At 62.9% G+C, this 14,580-nt stretch overlaps 1 protein-coding gene across 1 annotated transcript in view; it reads right to left on the bottom strand.

Moving 5' to 3' along the window:
- Positions 1–228: 228 nt before the first annotated feature.
- STKLD1 (serine/threonine kinase like domain containing 1) overlaps positions 229–14,580 on the bottom strand; it is a 19,621-nt gene continuing 5,269 nt past the window's right edge. The window contains exons 6-20 of the mRNA XM_044264365.1: positions 13,996–14,070; positions 12,823–12,924; positions 10,723–10,793; positions 9,805–9,920; positions 8,441–8,559; positions 7,820–7,983; positions 7,175–7,302; positions 5,818–5,901; positions 4,411–4,527; positions 3,973–4,113; positions 3,016–3,144; positions 2,242–2,370; positions 2,021–2,149; positions 698–838; positions 229–413 (exon numbers count right to left, since the gene is read on the bottom strand). Of these exons, the coding sequence (XP_044120300.1) occupies positions 229–413; positions 698–838; positions 2,021–2,149; positions 2,242–2,370; positions 3,016–3,144; positions 3,973–4,113; positions 4,411–4,527; positions 5,818–5,901; positions 7,175–7,302; positions 7,820–7,983; positions 8,441–8,559; positions 9,805–9,920; positions 10,723–10,793; positions 12,823–12,924; positions 13,996–14,070 (1,830 nt within the window). The remainder of the gene's footprint in view (positions 414–697; positions 839–2,020; positions 2,150–2,241; positions 2,371–3,015; positions 3,145–3,972; positions 4,114–4,410; positions 4,528–5,817; positions 5,902–7,174; positions 7,303–7,819; positions 7,984–8,440; positions 8,560–9,804; positions 9,921–10,722; positions 10,794–12,822; positions 12,925–13,995; positions 14,071–14,580) is intronic.

The raw sequence follows: 14,580 nt of genomic DNA, 5'->3' as shown, positions 1-14,580 counted from the left end.
GGAGGACTGAGGTGGACATTGTCCCCCAGGCCTCAGGAAGACTCCAGTCAGCGGGCAGCTCTGGGGACATACAAGGAAAGGGCAGGAGAGAGGGGGTGGGGGGGGGCTTGGGGCATCGCCTCAGGGCAGAGCCGACTGTCCTCGCGCGGAGCTGGGTGGCGTGACGGCCTCCAGCCTTAGGGACACTGTCTCTGCGTATGAAACCAGCTCCTGGAGGTAGAAGAGCCATCAGAAACCACACACAGAGATTTGAGTCTGGGCCCCTGGACTCAGGCCACGGGCATCTGACTGTAGAGGCAGGTCGGAGCCTGGTTGGGGCCCGCGGACACTCACGAGGCTGGAGGTGAAGCGCTCCTTGATCTCCTTGACCAGGGGCTGGACGCCACTGGACACCAGCTCTGGCAGGATGTCCTCTGTGGGCGGAGCGGGGGGGTCCTGAGGTCAGCGCGCAGCCAGCCTGATGGCCTACAGCCTCGGCAGGGGCACTCTGGGGAGGCCGGCAGGACGAGGCTGGGCCCATCGCCCCAAGGCTCCCCCAGCCCACCCGCCTGCCGCCTCCCTGGACTCGGCATCACCCACGGAGTCTAGCGAGCGCCCCTGTTGAACCACCAGGACGTGGCGGTGGCTAGAGCTGGGAGTGGGCTGCCGCTGAGCACTGGCATGGGGGGCCGGGGGTGAGGAGGAGGAGGACCCTCACCGTAGGCAGCCAGGTGGGCCAGCAGCAAGCAGATGTTCTCCACCACCTCGGGGTCATCCTTGTAGAGCTGGTACGTCTCCTGGAGGAGGTCGAGGCCACTGCCGCCCTCCTCCGGCTCCACCACTTGCAGGGCCGCCAGCTCTGGGGGGAGGGGCGTGCACTCGACCCGGCTGCCTGTGCCTTGGTGGCCTCTAGCGAGTGGGGTGACGGCGGTGCCGAGTTCTCAGGGTCATTGAGAGAGTCCGAAGCACTTAGCATAGCAAGGACCTCAGCCACCGGCAGAGGCCAGCGTCCTGCCGCCCGGGGACAGTGAAGTCCGTGTGTCCCTGCTGGGACTTGTACACCCCACCTCCCTCTCCCAGCAGAAGGCTGCCCTCCTCTGGGTGCTCTCAGCCTGGGGGCCCAGGAAACACGAGGCCGAACGGCGGAGGGCGCCTACAGGGTGGGCGTGGTGGGGGAGAGCCCCAGCACAGCACACGCACACCCCCAGCTGGGCTAGACCCTGACTCGGGCTGGAGACCCGTGTGAACGTTCACCCCTTGCACCCTCTGGAGCCTGGGGGACCTGGCGCTCGGGGGGGACAACTGGAGTCTCCCAGCCAGTGGGTGGCAAAGCCCTTCCTCTCCCAGACGCTGGCCCTGGGCTCTGACCACCTCCTCCATCCTGAGCCAGATCCCTTCTGTCTTCAGGACCTCGGCCTCCCCTCCCATCCCCCGAAGGTGGACAGCTGATGCAGACCTGGGCTGGGGGAGACCCTGGAGCCCCGGGTGCCTAACCGGGAAGGAAGAGCCAACCAGTACTGAGGGTGGCCGTACTCCCTCAGGCCTGGACGGTTTCAGGCTCAGAAGCAGACAAAGGCCCGGCCGCCCCTAGTCTCCCAGCCTAGCCCACCCTGTGCATCTGCCCTGGGACCAGATATCAAAGGGGCTGAAGCCCCGCTCCCACCCCAGCCGGCAGCCTTGTGCAGTCTGTAGCCCCAAGTGTCTATGAAGCCTTGTGCCGCGAACCTGTCACAGTGCCAGGCGCTGCGCACTGAGCAACAGCAAACCATCCCTGTTACGGAGCGGGGACCTGGCCCCTGTGGTGCTCTGAGAAGCTGAACCCACTAGGGCTGCATGTGCACACCCAGCGTGTGCTTGAGCAGTATAGTGTGCAGCCAAAATGGAAAGTCTTCATGGCAACTTCTGGATGAAGAAACTATACAATGTTCTTCCCCTTTTTTTGAATCTGCTTCTGGACTGGGTCTGCAGGCAGCTGGCAGACACGCCTTGCTGAGTGTTGCCCCCACCTCCTAGTGGTAGCCCCGTCCATGGCCGGGCTCACCAGACACCTTCGCGAGGCTGGCCAGCCCCCGGTAGGCGTTGTTCACGAGCAGGACTCTGTCCTGGCACAGCCGGATGCTTTGCAGGAACAGGGCTACCACATCTTCAAACTGGTCCTTCTTGATGCAACCTGCAGAGGGCCTGGTTGAGGCCTTGTGGCCTCGTGGCCTTGAGATGGCGGGGAGGGGGGGGGGGGCACACTTCCCCGCCCACACTGCTCACCCAGCAGAGACAGCAGCCAGAAGACCGCACAGCCAGCTTCCGCCATCTCCGTGTCCCCAGGGTAGGAGGCCAGCACCTCGATGAGGAGGACGGGGGCTTTCTCCAAAGGGGTCTTGTTCACAATGACCGCTGGAAGCAGCACGGAATGGCAGGGACACCTAGCCCTTGAGTGCCTGCTGTATACATCGCCCCACACCCTCTGGCCCCCACCAGGGAGGACAAAGCTGTCAGGGAGAGGGCCGCTAAGCAGGGGTTTGAGTTCAGGGACTCTGTCTGCAGTTGGTCTTGGGGGATGTTTCACTTTAGGTATGGACAGTGCCCTCTGGTTTCCCAGGCTCTCCGCGGCCAGGAGCTCTATTTTTCTCAGAACGGACGCCCGGATGGCTGGAGGGCCGAGACAGGGCCTGGAGAGAAAGCAGCACAGTCCGGGGCCCCTTTTCTGAATCTAGAGCAAGAGTAGAGTGCCAGAGCCAGGCTACCATCAGGGACCGCCCATGGAAATCCCAGGATGTGCGGCAGGTAGAGAGGTTCCCACAGGAGGAGCCCCTGGAGTCCATGAGGACCTGCCAGGTCAGGACAGAAGGTCCTGCCTCTGCTGGGGGCGGCCCCCGTCCGCGCCCCCTTCCCCTTCTGCTTCCAGGCTCAGAAGAGCCTTTTCGTGGGCTCTGCTCCTGGAGTGTCTAAGGGGCAGGCCGTGGGGGCTGTCAGAGGCAATTAGGGAGCAGCAAGGATTGCCCGCCCCCCAGCAGGAGAGTGGGAAGAGGGGCCCCTCACCGTCCACCATCAGGGCCCAGAGCAGGCTCAGGCCATTGATGCAGATGTCCCTGTTGGTGGAGAAGGTACTCAGGTGCTCCAGGATGTGCTCGAACAGCCCAGCCTTCTGTAGCTTCTCTGAGGCCGATTCTGTGGGCAGGCCCCAAAATTAGGGCCACGGAGAAGCCCCTCCACCAGGAAGCCTTCCCTGAATACCGCCTCCCTCTTTGGTTCTTGCCCACCGCAGGCAAGTGCATCCTGCATTTCTGGGCATCTCCTGGGCCAGTCATACCCAGTGTGGGGCCCCGGAACAAGAAGACATGGTCCATCCCCTGGGTCCCCAGTCCCAGTATTGCCCATCCCGTGACTGGGCTGGGACTGGCTTCCTGGGTCCTCCTGAGGTGGGAGCAGTGTTTGTCTTTCCTGGTGGGTGAGCCGATACCCAGTTTGCCTGACGGCTCTGATCTGCACCCGTCATCCATCACACCCTTGCTCACTCCCAAAAGTGGGATCCAGTCAAGCAGGGCGAGGAGCAGAGTACAGGCACCCCCCACTCCGGCCACAGGGGTCCAGGCGAGCGTCCCGGGGCTCGTGGGCCCAGCTGTCCACCAGGAAGAAGCGTGCTGACCCGAGGAGGCAGGTGGGAGCCATGCAAGCTGTGTGCGGCCCCGGGTCCTCCGCAGCATCCCCAGTCCTGCCGCCCACTGCCTGCTTGACTGGTGCTGCCCGACCCCAGGTGCCCCGTGAGGTGGAGATGCATGAGGCAGAAGACGTCCTGTGAAGCCCATGGTGCCACCTGGTCCCCGTCTGCACATTTGTGGAGGGAGCAAGTGACAGTCGAACGGAAGCTTCCCACCAAGAGACAGAAAAGGACGAGCATGTGGAACGGACCCCGTGAAGGCGGGCGGCCGCGCCGTCTCAGGGACGCAGGTGCCCCTCCAGCCCCCAGGCCGAGCGGGGAGGGCAGGGCAGACCCACCCTGGCTGGCGATGATGGTGAGCAGGCTGTAGACCATGACCAGGAGCGGCTCCGACTCGGGGTGGGCCCACAGGCTGCTCAGCAGCACAGGGGTGACGGAGCTGTCCCTCAGCACCTCGGTGGCCCGGTCCTGCGCCAGCGCTGCTTGGGCCAAGGGAAGAGCCCAGGGTGACCTCCTGTACCCGGGGGTCATGGGCCGGGTAGCCTGCGGGGACGCTCCCTCCCTGGTTGGAGGTGGGTAGTGGCCCACTTGGCGCGAAGAAAGCCAAGGTCAGCCTCGTTCCGGAGCAGGTCCTGCGAGCGCTGGCTGCAGGGTGGGGGAGGGGGAGGGGCGGGCACCTGCCAGCCCGCACGGCCGGTGAGTAAGCGGCCCCCCGCAGCCGGTGTTGGTTGCCACGGGGCCAGGGCCAGCCTTTACCCCACGCGCTCCGCACCCACCTCGACCCAGGCTGCGCAGCAGCAGCGAACAAGCGCACAGCTGCACGTCGAGGATCCGCTCGTGTTGCTTCATGATGGCGACCAGCAGCTCTACCAGCTCCATCGGCCACGGCAGACCTGGCAGGGCGGGGCAGCAAGGTTGAGCCCCGACCCAGAAGCAGGGGGCGGGAAGGGCGTCCGGACCAGACCAGAGAGCCCGATGCTGCTGGGACTCACGCACGGGCCCCTGGACGGGGGAGTCGGCGAGTGGGAACATGATTAACGAGCGCGGATGTGTCTGCCCTGGGCGGCCCCTACGCCAGCGGCCCCCCGAGCCTACGCCAGCGGCCCCCCGAGGCAGAGTCCTCCGTCGCGCTCTCAGAGAGGAGGAAACACGGTCAGAGAGACGGAACCACTTGCTGTGGACCCAGCCTGACTCAAGTCTGCGGCCGTAACTGCCCAAGTGTGGGCGTCTGTGGGTCTCACGGACTCCGGCTGTGGGGCGCGCGCGGAGTGAGGGGTGGTGGCAGGCAGCGGAGGGTCCGGTGCCCGTGGGGCCCCTTCTCTACACCATTAGAGGAGGACCCCCGGCCCTGCGTATCAGGCTCCCCGCGAGAACAAGCGTGCGGCCCACGAGACCCCGCGGAGCTGCCCTGCCTCCCAGCGAGGCCGCCTCCCTCAGCTCCTCCCGGAAGGCACAGTCTCCCCTCCCGCGGACTCTTCTGGCCACAGCCCAGGTCCAGAAGGGGTCTGGGGGCAGGACAAGGAAGAGGGAAAGGCGAGGGGCCAGTATGAAGTCTCCGCCATTGCCTTAAGGGCCGGAACCAGGCCTCTGCCATCTCCGGGGCCACAGCCCCCGGAAAAGACCTTGTGCGGAAGGACAGGTGGACAGACGGTGGACGGGTGGGGGGACAGACGGACAGATGGAGGCCTGAAGGACGGATGGAGGAGCGAGTGAGTGTGACAGTCCGGCTGGCGAGGTGAGTTGAATGGAGGGATTTATGAGACACTGTTCTGGCAAAACTTAAAAGGTACAAATACTCCTTGAGGGACGGTGCTGTCCCGGGCAGGGGTGAGTGGCGGCACCTGGGAAGGGGTGACGGATCCATCCCCCGAGCGCCCAGGAGTTTATTCCACAGCCACCCTCGTGCGGCACACGGGCCCCGCGCCGGGCCGTTCAGTCCCGTGCTGGACGGTCCACAACCACCCAGCCAGCCCCCATGGGGACCGTGGAAGGAAAGGGACCCCCACTAAGAACCTGTGAGGGCCCGTCACTCCACACCAACTGCCACCCCATCCCCCCCTTCTGCTGGGCAGGTGACACAGGAAGGATCCCAAGCAGGCCTCGGAGGTGTTAGGGGAGCCCAGGCCCCCTCCCAGAGGCCTGGGCCACAGGGCGAGCAGGGAGGGGGGCACGTGGGGGTCTACCTAGCTCATCTGCAGGCATTCTTATGAGCCTCTTCATGGCTTGGAGCTGGACTTCGGGTCTGCTGGCGTAGCTCTGCATGACCTCTGCGGGGAGAGGACAGTGTGGCGAGGAGCCTCCTCAGGGCCAGGCGCCCAGGGCCCGGTGTGGAGGCCACGCTGCCCACAGGTCCACGCGCTCGGCCATGAGCTGGTGCCCTCCTCACCCCCCTTCGCAGGCCGAGCCGCTGATCAGAGTCCGCCCTGGCCTCGGGGAAGGGCCTCCCTGCAGAGCTCTTTGCCTTTGGTTCATAAGAACGACCCCAGTGCCCACAGTGAGCCACGGTGTCCAGCCACGCACACTGGGGACCCCTTCCTCATCCCGCGGCTGACTCAGAACCCCCTTGGAGTGGCCACCAACAGGCCCCGTGCTGCTCAGAGAGGGCGACTCGCTCCGGGCCACTGAGCCGGTGGGGGGTGGGCCTCCGTGGGACCCAGCTGCCTGCCCACAAAGCCCCCCGACCCGGCCGCGAGCCACAGGGAGACAGAAGTTAGGGTCTCATGAGTGTCCCCTCCCCAGAACTGGGGGCAGAGGCGGCAGGTGGGGGGAATCGTCCCCGTCCCCAGCAACCCATGCAGGGAGCCACAGAGGGAGAGAACAGAGTGAGCAGACTGCCCAGAACAGGGGGACAGGCGAGTGGAACCGACCTGGAACCTGAAGGTGGCCTCTAGGCCCACGGTTCACCCAAGACCTTGAGGTGGCGACTGTGCCATCCCTGTGCTGGGAGCCGCAAGGCGCCCCCCACCAGGGACGCACGTGGAAACGAGGTGCTGAGTGGTGAGTGAGCTCTGGGCCAGCAGCACCCTCTAATGAGGCCTGCCCCTGTACCTCAGCAGACAGAGCCCCTACAGGGACACACCTGCCAGTCCAGGGCCACGGCCTTGCCCATGCCCACGCCCAGCACCGTTCCCGGCGCATAGAAACCACACAGGAAAGGCTGCCGAGTGAGGCAGCCGCTCTGGGCACAGGGGTCACCGTGTGCCATGGTGTGGAAGCAGTCGGGGCGGGCGGGGGCTCCAGGGGTTGTGACAGCGGGGGGCTGCTCAGCAGGAGGGGAAGGGAAACCAGTCCAGCATTAAGGTGAACTCTGGGACAGGGGACAAAAGCGAGGAAGGGTGTCTGAGCACGTGGTGCCCTGAGCAATGCGGAGGCTGGAGTGGGATGGAGGGAGAGCCCCGAAGCCTCCGGGCCCCCGGCCAAGGGTCAGAGCAGTCCAGCAGTCCAGAGGACTGTGTGGTAGCGGTGGGGGGGGCACTGACCGCCCTCCCTGTCCCAGAGCTGAGACGACAGCCCCCTCCCCGTCTGAGTCCCCAGCATCACCTAAAATGCTGGCGATGTTGCTTTCCAGCAGCAGGTCAGTGATGAAGGGAGGGGCCGCCTGCTGGTGCAGGGCCAGAGCGGCCCTGGAGGCCTGGAAGTGGTTGCTCACGAAGGTGAGGGTCACATCCCTGGAGCGGAGGGGAGACGGCCGCTGGGCTCTCCTGCACACCCCCGGCCAGGCAGGCAGACGCCCGCCCTCCGCCCTCCGCCCTCCGCCCTCCGGTTTGCAGCCGCTCTCCCGCCGGTGGCAGCACGCCCAGCAGGTGCGGGGCACGGGGAGGTGGGGACCGTTCCTCCACAAAATATACCGAACGATCAGATTTGACAACCACATTGGCATAAAGAATCCAGGCCAGATTTGCTGTGTTTCTTCCTTCCTTCTCATGGGGAGGTCAACTACAATTAGAACACATTCCAGGTCCCCGGGGCTCTGCCTCCGCCCAAGGGAGAGGCCGGCTCTGCGGGCTCCGGGGCTCAGAGGCGTGCGTGCCGCTACTGCCCTTTGAGACAGACCACGCTTGGGAAAGCCCAGTGGGCCACGGAGGGGTCAGCGCGTTCCACCGAGTGGCAATGCGTGCGGGACGGCGGACAGATGGCGGGAGACACGTGGCAAGATTAAAATACAACCACAGCCCCCAGGGTCACCTGACTGTCGCTCGCTCTGAGGGCTCGATCTGCAGCATTAAAGGCAGGAGAGAACGGAAGCTTCCCACATTGGGGACCTTCTTCTCCTCCAGGGTCTGCAGGATGCCCCACAGCCTGTCTGGGTCGCTCCGGAGGGACTTTCGCAGATGCATGGCTTCTGTTCTCTGAGGGGACAGTACTGCTCGTGGGCCCGACCCAGACGGTGGCCCGGGGAGAGCTGGCAAGAGGGCCAGCGGTGGGAAGACAGCGCGAGAGCCTGTATGGCCGCCTGAGGTCCCGAGGCGCGCTCAGGCCCGCCAGGGTTGTTTCCTGGGCTTGTACCCCACCGTGGGCCAGCAGGGGCACGTGAACTCGCTTTTCTCCTCCATAAGGAGGCAGGGAGCCCCCATGCGGGTTAGCCATGGGGTGGTGTATCTCTGTCATCGTCCCCAACGTGCCAGGGCCCCGAAGGCCAAGGGCGGGGGTGCCCTATGCAGCACCGTGGAGGTGCGGAGCAAGGCAGGAGGCTGCAGGTCAGGGGACGGTGTCCCTTTGGAGCCAAGGTGGGCGGGGCCGGCTCTCCGGGGAAGTGGGGTGCAGGGTCTGGGGCGCGGCGGAGGGGGCAGCCGGAAGGCAGCTCACATTCATGAAGGAGCAGCTGACCATGTCCAGAATGATGCAGCCCAGAGACCAGACATCCGACTTGGGGCTGAAGGAGAAGTTGAGGGCTTCGGGGGCCATCCAGGACTTCTGGAAAGGGTCTGTTGACAGGAGAAGGTGTCGGAAGCTCGAGGCCTGTGCTCCCCGGGGGAGCAAGCGGCTCAGAAGCAGTGGGGACGGACGATCCGTGGGCGAAAAGGAAGAGGGCCCTGGCCTTCAGCCCGTGAGGCTGCCCACCTGGGCACCTGCGTAGCCAGGTCGGCCCAAGTGCGCACACTCGCGTCTTCGTGCCCCACGTGGCTGCACACGTGGTTCGAAAGAGGCGTGTGCCAAGAAGGCAGAAACCTCCACCCTCTTTAAACACCTTGTTCCTCTAAAGGTAGAACCTGGAGGCAGAATTCTGGTTGCCCCACCCTCGTTTCTGAACCTGAACCCCAGACAAGGAGCCAAAAGAGAAGGTCGCTGGTCTGTTGCTTCCTGAGAGCCCTTGGGCAGCCCTCCTTCTCCGGACCTTCATTCCCCCCCAGATGGTACAGCGGGGGACCCCCGACTCCGAGGACCCCTGCCACCTCCGGCAGATCTGCCCACTCACCCATCCACCCACCTGTCCGTCTACCCGCGCATTTATCCTCTGCGGCAGGACCCTGAAAGTCTCAACTATGGCCCTCTCTCCACCCAGGACAGTGGGTATAGGCTTGAAGCCCAGCTCCCTTGGCCCCGCTGTGCTTTCAAGGGAGGGAGAACCCATCTCCCTTCTTCCCTGCGTCTGCCATCGCCTCAGTGATTTATAGGACTCAGGAACGTAATCCGGCTCTCCTCGGTGTGTGGCATCCACTAGCCCCCCATCTCCTCTCTTGAAGGTTAACGTTTTCCGGGTGTCTTTTAGACCCTGATTCCCTGCACCAACCCCGGTTTGGTGGTTACAACCCAGGCAAGGGGGTCTCCTTGGAGCCCACATAAGTCCGCAGGGGTCTGTGGGGACCTTCTGAGAAAGGAGAGGTTTGGGGCGCCTGGGCGGCTCAATGGGTTAAAGCCGCTGCCTTCGGCTCAGGTCATGATCTCAGGGTCCTGGGATCGAGTCCCGCATCGGGCTCTCTGCTCAGCAGGGAGCCTGCTTCCTCCTCTCTCTCTGCCTGCCTCTCTGCCTGCTTGTGATCTCTGTCAAATAAATAAATAAAACCTTAAAAAAAGAAAGAAAAAAAAAGGGGGGGGGAAGGTTTGACGTTGCCTTGTTCCAGCTCAGCCACTGCCCTCTGGACTCCAGGAGCGACCCCACCCCGGTGCATGGCCTCTCCCCCACACCCCCCAGCCGCTGCTGTCCCGCAGCCCCGGAGGACCCCGGCCACCTTCCTCCGCGCGGATGTTCCACTTGGGTCTGTCCGTCATCAGTGCGTGGGAGCTCAGGTCCTGTAACTTGCAATGGCTGTCGCTGACGAGGGCTATGTTGGAGGGTTTCAGGTTCCTGAAACCAAGATGGGGGACTGTCCTCTGGGGGCCTGCCTGCCTTCCCACCCATTGCCTGCGGGCCACGCGCCCCTCCCGGGGGGACCAGTGCACCCTGCGCCACATGCCCTGCTCCCCACCCCACCTGGCTTGGCCCTCCTCTCCCCAAATGCCCCCTTCGCGGCCCACTTTTAAAATAGTGTTTCCTGCAGAAATAAAATATACTCAGTTATTTTAAACTCCAAAACAAGCAGCTCCAAGCAGGAAAACTCCAGCCCTTCTGCCGTTTCTCTGCTCACATCTGTTCCCCTCCTTCCAGATCTCAGCTATGCGTTTGTTCTGGGGACTGGTTTTCAACCATTTCGTAACGTTTGGTGCCGTGAACATGAAATTGTGGGTATTTTCTTTGTACACGGGGTCCACATGGGTTTTTCCCTCCTTTACATCAGGCACTGAGCCAGTCTGCGGCCGTCGCCAGCCCCTGCAGACTGTGGACGCTGGAGCCCTGCCGCGGGCGGGTCGAAGGCTCAGCCCCAGACCGCGCAGCCTAATCTGGGGCTTCCCGGCGGCGCTGTTATCTGGCCGCTCCCCCTGCACTTCAGAACGGACCTGCCTGGTCACGTCCACTCCCGATGCTGGGTGAATCAGTGTGGGTGACGTGGAGGGGGCAGCATTCCCCGGAAGGCCGGGAGGGGCTCTGGAAAGGTGCCCGCGCTTCTCTGGGGCTGCGCTGTGCCCTGCCTCGCTCCCAGGTCCTGGGGCAGGGCACCTGAGGGGACTCTGTGCCCTTTGCCCTGCAGCAGCCCGGCCCCCACGGTCACCTGTGGAGGATGTCCCGCTGGTGCAGATACTCCAGAGCGTCCAGAACCTGCCCCAGCACGTTCTGCATCCACTGGGGAAAGAACGAGAGATGCCAGGGTTGGGGGAGGGGGACTCCCGGCAGCAGCTGGCCGAGGCAGGTCAGCCACCCAAGGGGCAGCCAGCGGGATCATGGAATGTTCTTGCTTCTTCAGATGGGCCCCACGCTGCTGAAGCGCTCCGAGCCAGCGCAAAAGAGTTCTGCCTCGGGTCCCTTTCAGGCTAACGTGCGCGGGGCTCTCCCAACGGGGCACGCCCTCGCTTCCAGACCCCACACTCCAGTAGCCACACCAGAGATACCCCCACCCGGGCCCCACCCCTTGTGGGTATCAGAGATAGCGAAGCCTTTATTGCCTACATTGGGGCTTGCCTTGCCATGTCATTAGAAGGAAAAGAGCTCTGACAAAGAACGTTCTGGAAACACCGTGTGTCGGAGGCGAGATCCGGCTAGTCTCCAGGGCAGGGGTTTTCAAACCAGGTTCCGAGGAACCCTAGATTCTACCCAAGGGTGTCAGAGACGGGCTGAGTGAGTGGAACCCCCGGCTTCTTCCCACTGCACCTGCCACCTGTCCTCCTGTGCCCCTTGTTCAGAGAAGCTTCACCTTCCTTGCTGGGTTTCTGAGAACACCCTGTGCTTGAAAGGGTTCCACCACCAACGGAAACGTTGAAAACCACTCCAGAGCCTACCCCTGAGGTCCACATTGGGAGAGGAGTGGTGTGGCCCTCAAGAAGCCCTCGGGGGTGAGATGGTGCCTGGCAGCCTGCCGAGCAGACGGGGCCCAGAGCAAAAGCAGACACAATTTACTCAGGGTGGATCACAGGATTAATGTGAAACCAAAAATGACCTAGCTCCGAAGACAAGGGGAAATATCTTCATGACCTGGGAGGGCAGGCTCTCACACGGGCTCAAAGGTGCTAATGATAAAAGGAGCATTGATAAACTCCCTTCGTTACAGTTAAGAACTTCTGGGGGCACCTGGGTGGCTCGGTTAAGTGTCTAACCCTGGCTAGGGTCAGGGTCCCGGGGTCCTGCGATCCAGTCCCGCATCTGGCTCTCTGCTCAGTGGGGAGTCTGCGTGTCCCTCTCCCCGTCCCCCCTCACTTGTGCACACGCTCTCTCTAATAAATAAAATCTTAAAAAAAAAAAAAAGAACTTCTGTTCATCAAAAGACACAGACTGAGAGAAGACAGACACTCTGGATGCCCATATCCGCAATATGTAAAGAACACCTACAGATCAATAAGAAAAGACAGACAACCCCAGTGTTTAAATGGACAGAAGACTTGAACAGACACAAAATCCAAGTAGCTAAAAAGCACTCCCTGTGGTTACTCATAATAACTCAAATTAAAATGCAATTTTCAATTAAAATGAAAAAGACTGAAGTGTTGGCCAGGAAGTAGGCACTGGAAGGCTTACCCCTTGTGCTGAGAATAACCCCAAGTCAACCAAGCCATCCCGCACGTTGGCACATCGACTGGAACTGCTCTATAATCCAACAACTACACACCCAGGGCTTTGTCCAGAGAAGATGAGTAATTAGGTCCACGAGTCGGCACGGCCGGCAGTGTTCATGGCAGCAGCCCCAAGCTGGAAACACCCTGCAGGCTCACAGCGCTAGGCTGCGCACAGACCGAGGTGGCCACACGACGGGGCAGTGCCCAGCCATGCTGGGGACCATTTCCTGATCCGCTCACATAAAAAACCAGACACAGCGGCGACGTGCCATTATGAGTGTGAGTCCGTTACTGGGGACTTCAGGGCGGGCAGAAGGGTCTCTGGAGACAGAAGTCCAACCGCGGGCAGGGCCAGGGACTTCTGGAGCTCCAGAAGGTTCTGCATCTCGATCGGGGACAGGGGTTATATGAGTGTCTGCATGTGTACAGTGACCTGAGCTGTGCACTGAACACTCGCGCACAGCCCACCACGCAAACCCCTCCACACGTAAACGTAAGAAACAACCTGGCCAGTAGCATCTGCCCTTCCGTCTGCCCCTCTGCCCCGTGACTGGGCCTGTGCCATCATGGTCCCCAGGCCCGGGGTCCCCTAGAGTCTGTCTTACTTCAGAGTCGATGACTGTCTTTGTCTCCCTCTTCTTCTCAATGACCTTCTGGAAGCTTCCCTCGTTATACTCCATCACCAGGCAGAGGAACAGAGAGCAGATCTGACGGGGACATGAGGTCTCAGCCAAATGCCGCGGTCCTGATGCCCAAAGCCCAGGCCTGGGCGTCTCGGCGAGGTTCCTTGCCCCGGGGCCGGCCTCCTCTGGGGCCACCATGCCCGGCGGCTGCGGGAGCATGGTCAGCGGTGGGGACTCACACGCACGGTCAGCTCCTGCTCACGCCTCCAGCCTCACGGATGCCCCCTCCCCCTCCACCCCAGCTCCAACCACACGAAGCTCCTCCGACTTTTCTGAAAGCGGCCCAGGCCTTCTGGCCGGGCACTCACGGATGCCTGTGCCTGGAACCGTCTCTTCCCAGGGTGACTCTCTATTCTTCGGGGCTTAGCTTCGGTCTGCTTCCTCCTCAGAGGAGCCTGCCTGGAGGGGACTCCCACGGACCGGGTCAGGGGCCTCAGCTCAGTGCTCCCGGGGGCCCCTGCTTTCCTTCCACACGAGTGGCCCCCTCGAGTGTTCCTCGAGAGTGTTACGGGGTGCTCAGGAAATATTCAGGGTGCATACAGTCATGGCCCCTCCCTAAGGCTGTTCTCAGGCCCCAGCTGGACAGGGGGCACGTGTATGAGGGGACCCTCCGCTCCTGCTCAAACCTGTGGTTCTCCACTCCAGACGAGGACCCTAATGGGGACGTCCAGTTACGGTCTGACCCTAGCCAGGAAGCCTTGCGGCCTCTCTCCACCTCCGGGCCCTCCGCCCCACCCCTGCTCGCCCTCCCCCTCCCCCTCTGTCTCATCTGGAATAATTCGCAAGATTCTGGATCGCTGTAAAGAAAAGAAGTCCTATAACCTCTAGGCTAAAGTGCGGGGCTCGGGGGCTCACAGGGCCCTGATCTGAACCCCACTTGGCTGTGGTTTTGTTGGTTTGACGGTTGCTTCCCCCTCAGCTGTTACTGGCCCCCTGCAGGGCCCCCCGTACGTGCTGAGTCAGGGTGGCCACATTTGGAGTCCCTGCCATTGTGGCCCCGGGGCTTATAATGGCGTTGGGGTGCTCTGAGCTCAGTCCACCTGTTCCTGGAGCCACCGAATGGCCGCTGAGCCGTAAGGTGTCCCTCGCACGCACCTCCCCGTTCCATATGAGGAAGAGCTCCTGGTAGCCGGAGATGTGTGCGTGCTGGAGCTTCAGCAGCGGCATCAGCTGCGGGGACAAGGGCGGGGCAAGGGCAGACGTTCGCACAATCCTGCCTCTCAGCTCGTGCTTCTGTGCCACGGACCCCCACACAGACACGGCCTCCAGCTCTGAGTAGGGCTGGGGAGCGGGTGGCCAGGAGGGGCTGCGGCCCGGTGCTTCAGAGCCAGACAGCCTGCTGGGGGCCCATCTCTCCAGCATGTGCTGCTGGCTGTGCTGTGTGACCGAAGAGAGGCTCTTCAGCGTCTCTGAGCCTCCGGCTTCATCTGAAAACGGCGGTGACCGTGGTATCTGCCTCACAGGGCCTCAGGGGGGCTAAGGGGAGCCGGTGCAGGCAAAGTGTCTGTTGCAGAGGAAAGAAAGCCCTGTCAGGGGCAGCTGGAGCAGGTGGTGGCCAAAGGGACGTGGGACACGGTCACACGTGCGCCCAGCTCGCCTCCTGGGTGGCGCACATTCGAAGCCCCAGGGCCCCGCTCCCGGCTGAAGGTGCTTGAAGGGCCCACACAGTTGGGCTGCAGC

Source organism: Neovison vison, chromosome 9, assembly GCF_020171115.1.
Source record: "Neovison vison isolate M4711 chromosome 9, ASM_NN_V1, whole genome shotgun sequence".
NCBI lineage: Eukaryota > Metazoa > Chordata > Mammalia > Carnivora > Mustelidae > Neogale > Neogale vison.
The sequence above is the reverse complement of the archived record's forward strand: the minus strand, read 5'-3'. Positions and strand labels throughout refer to the sequence as shown.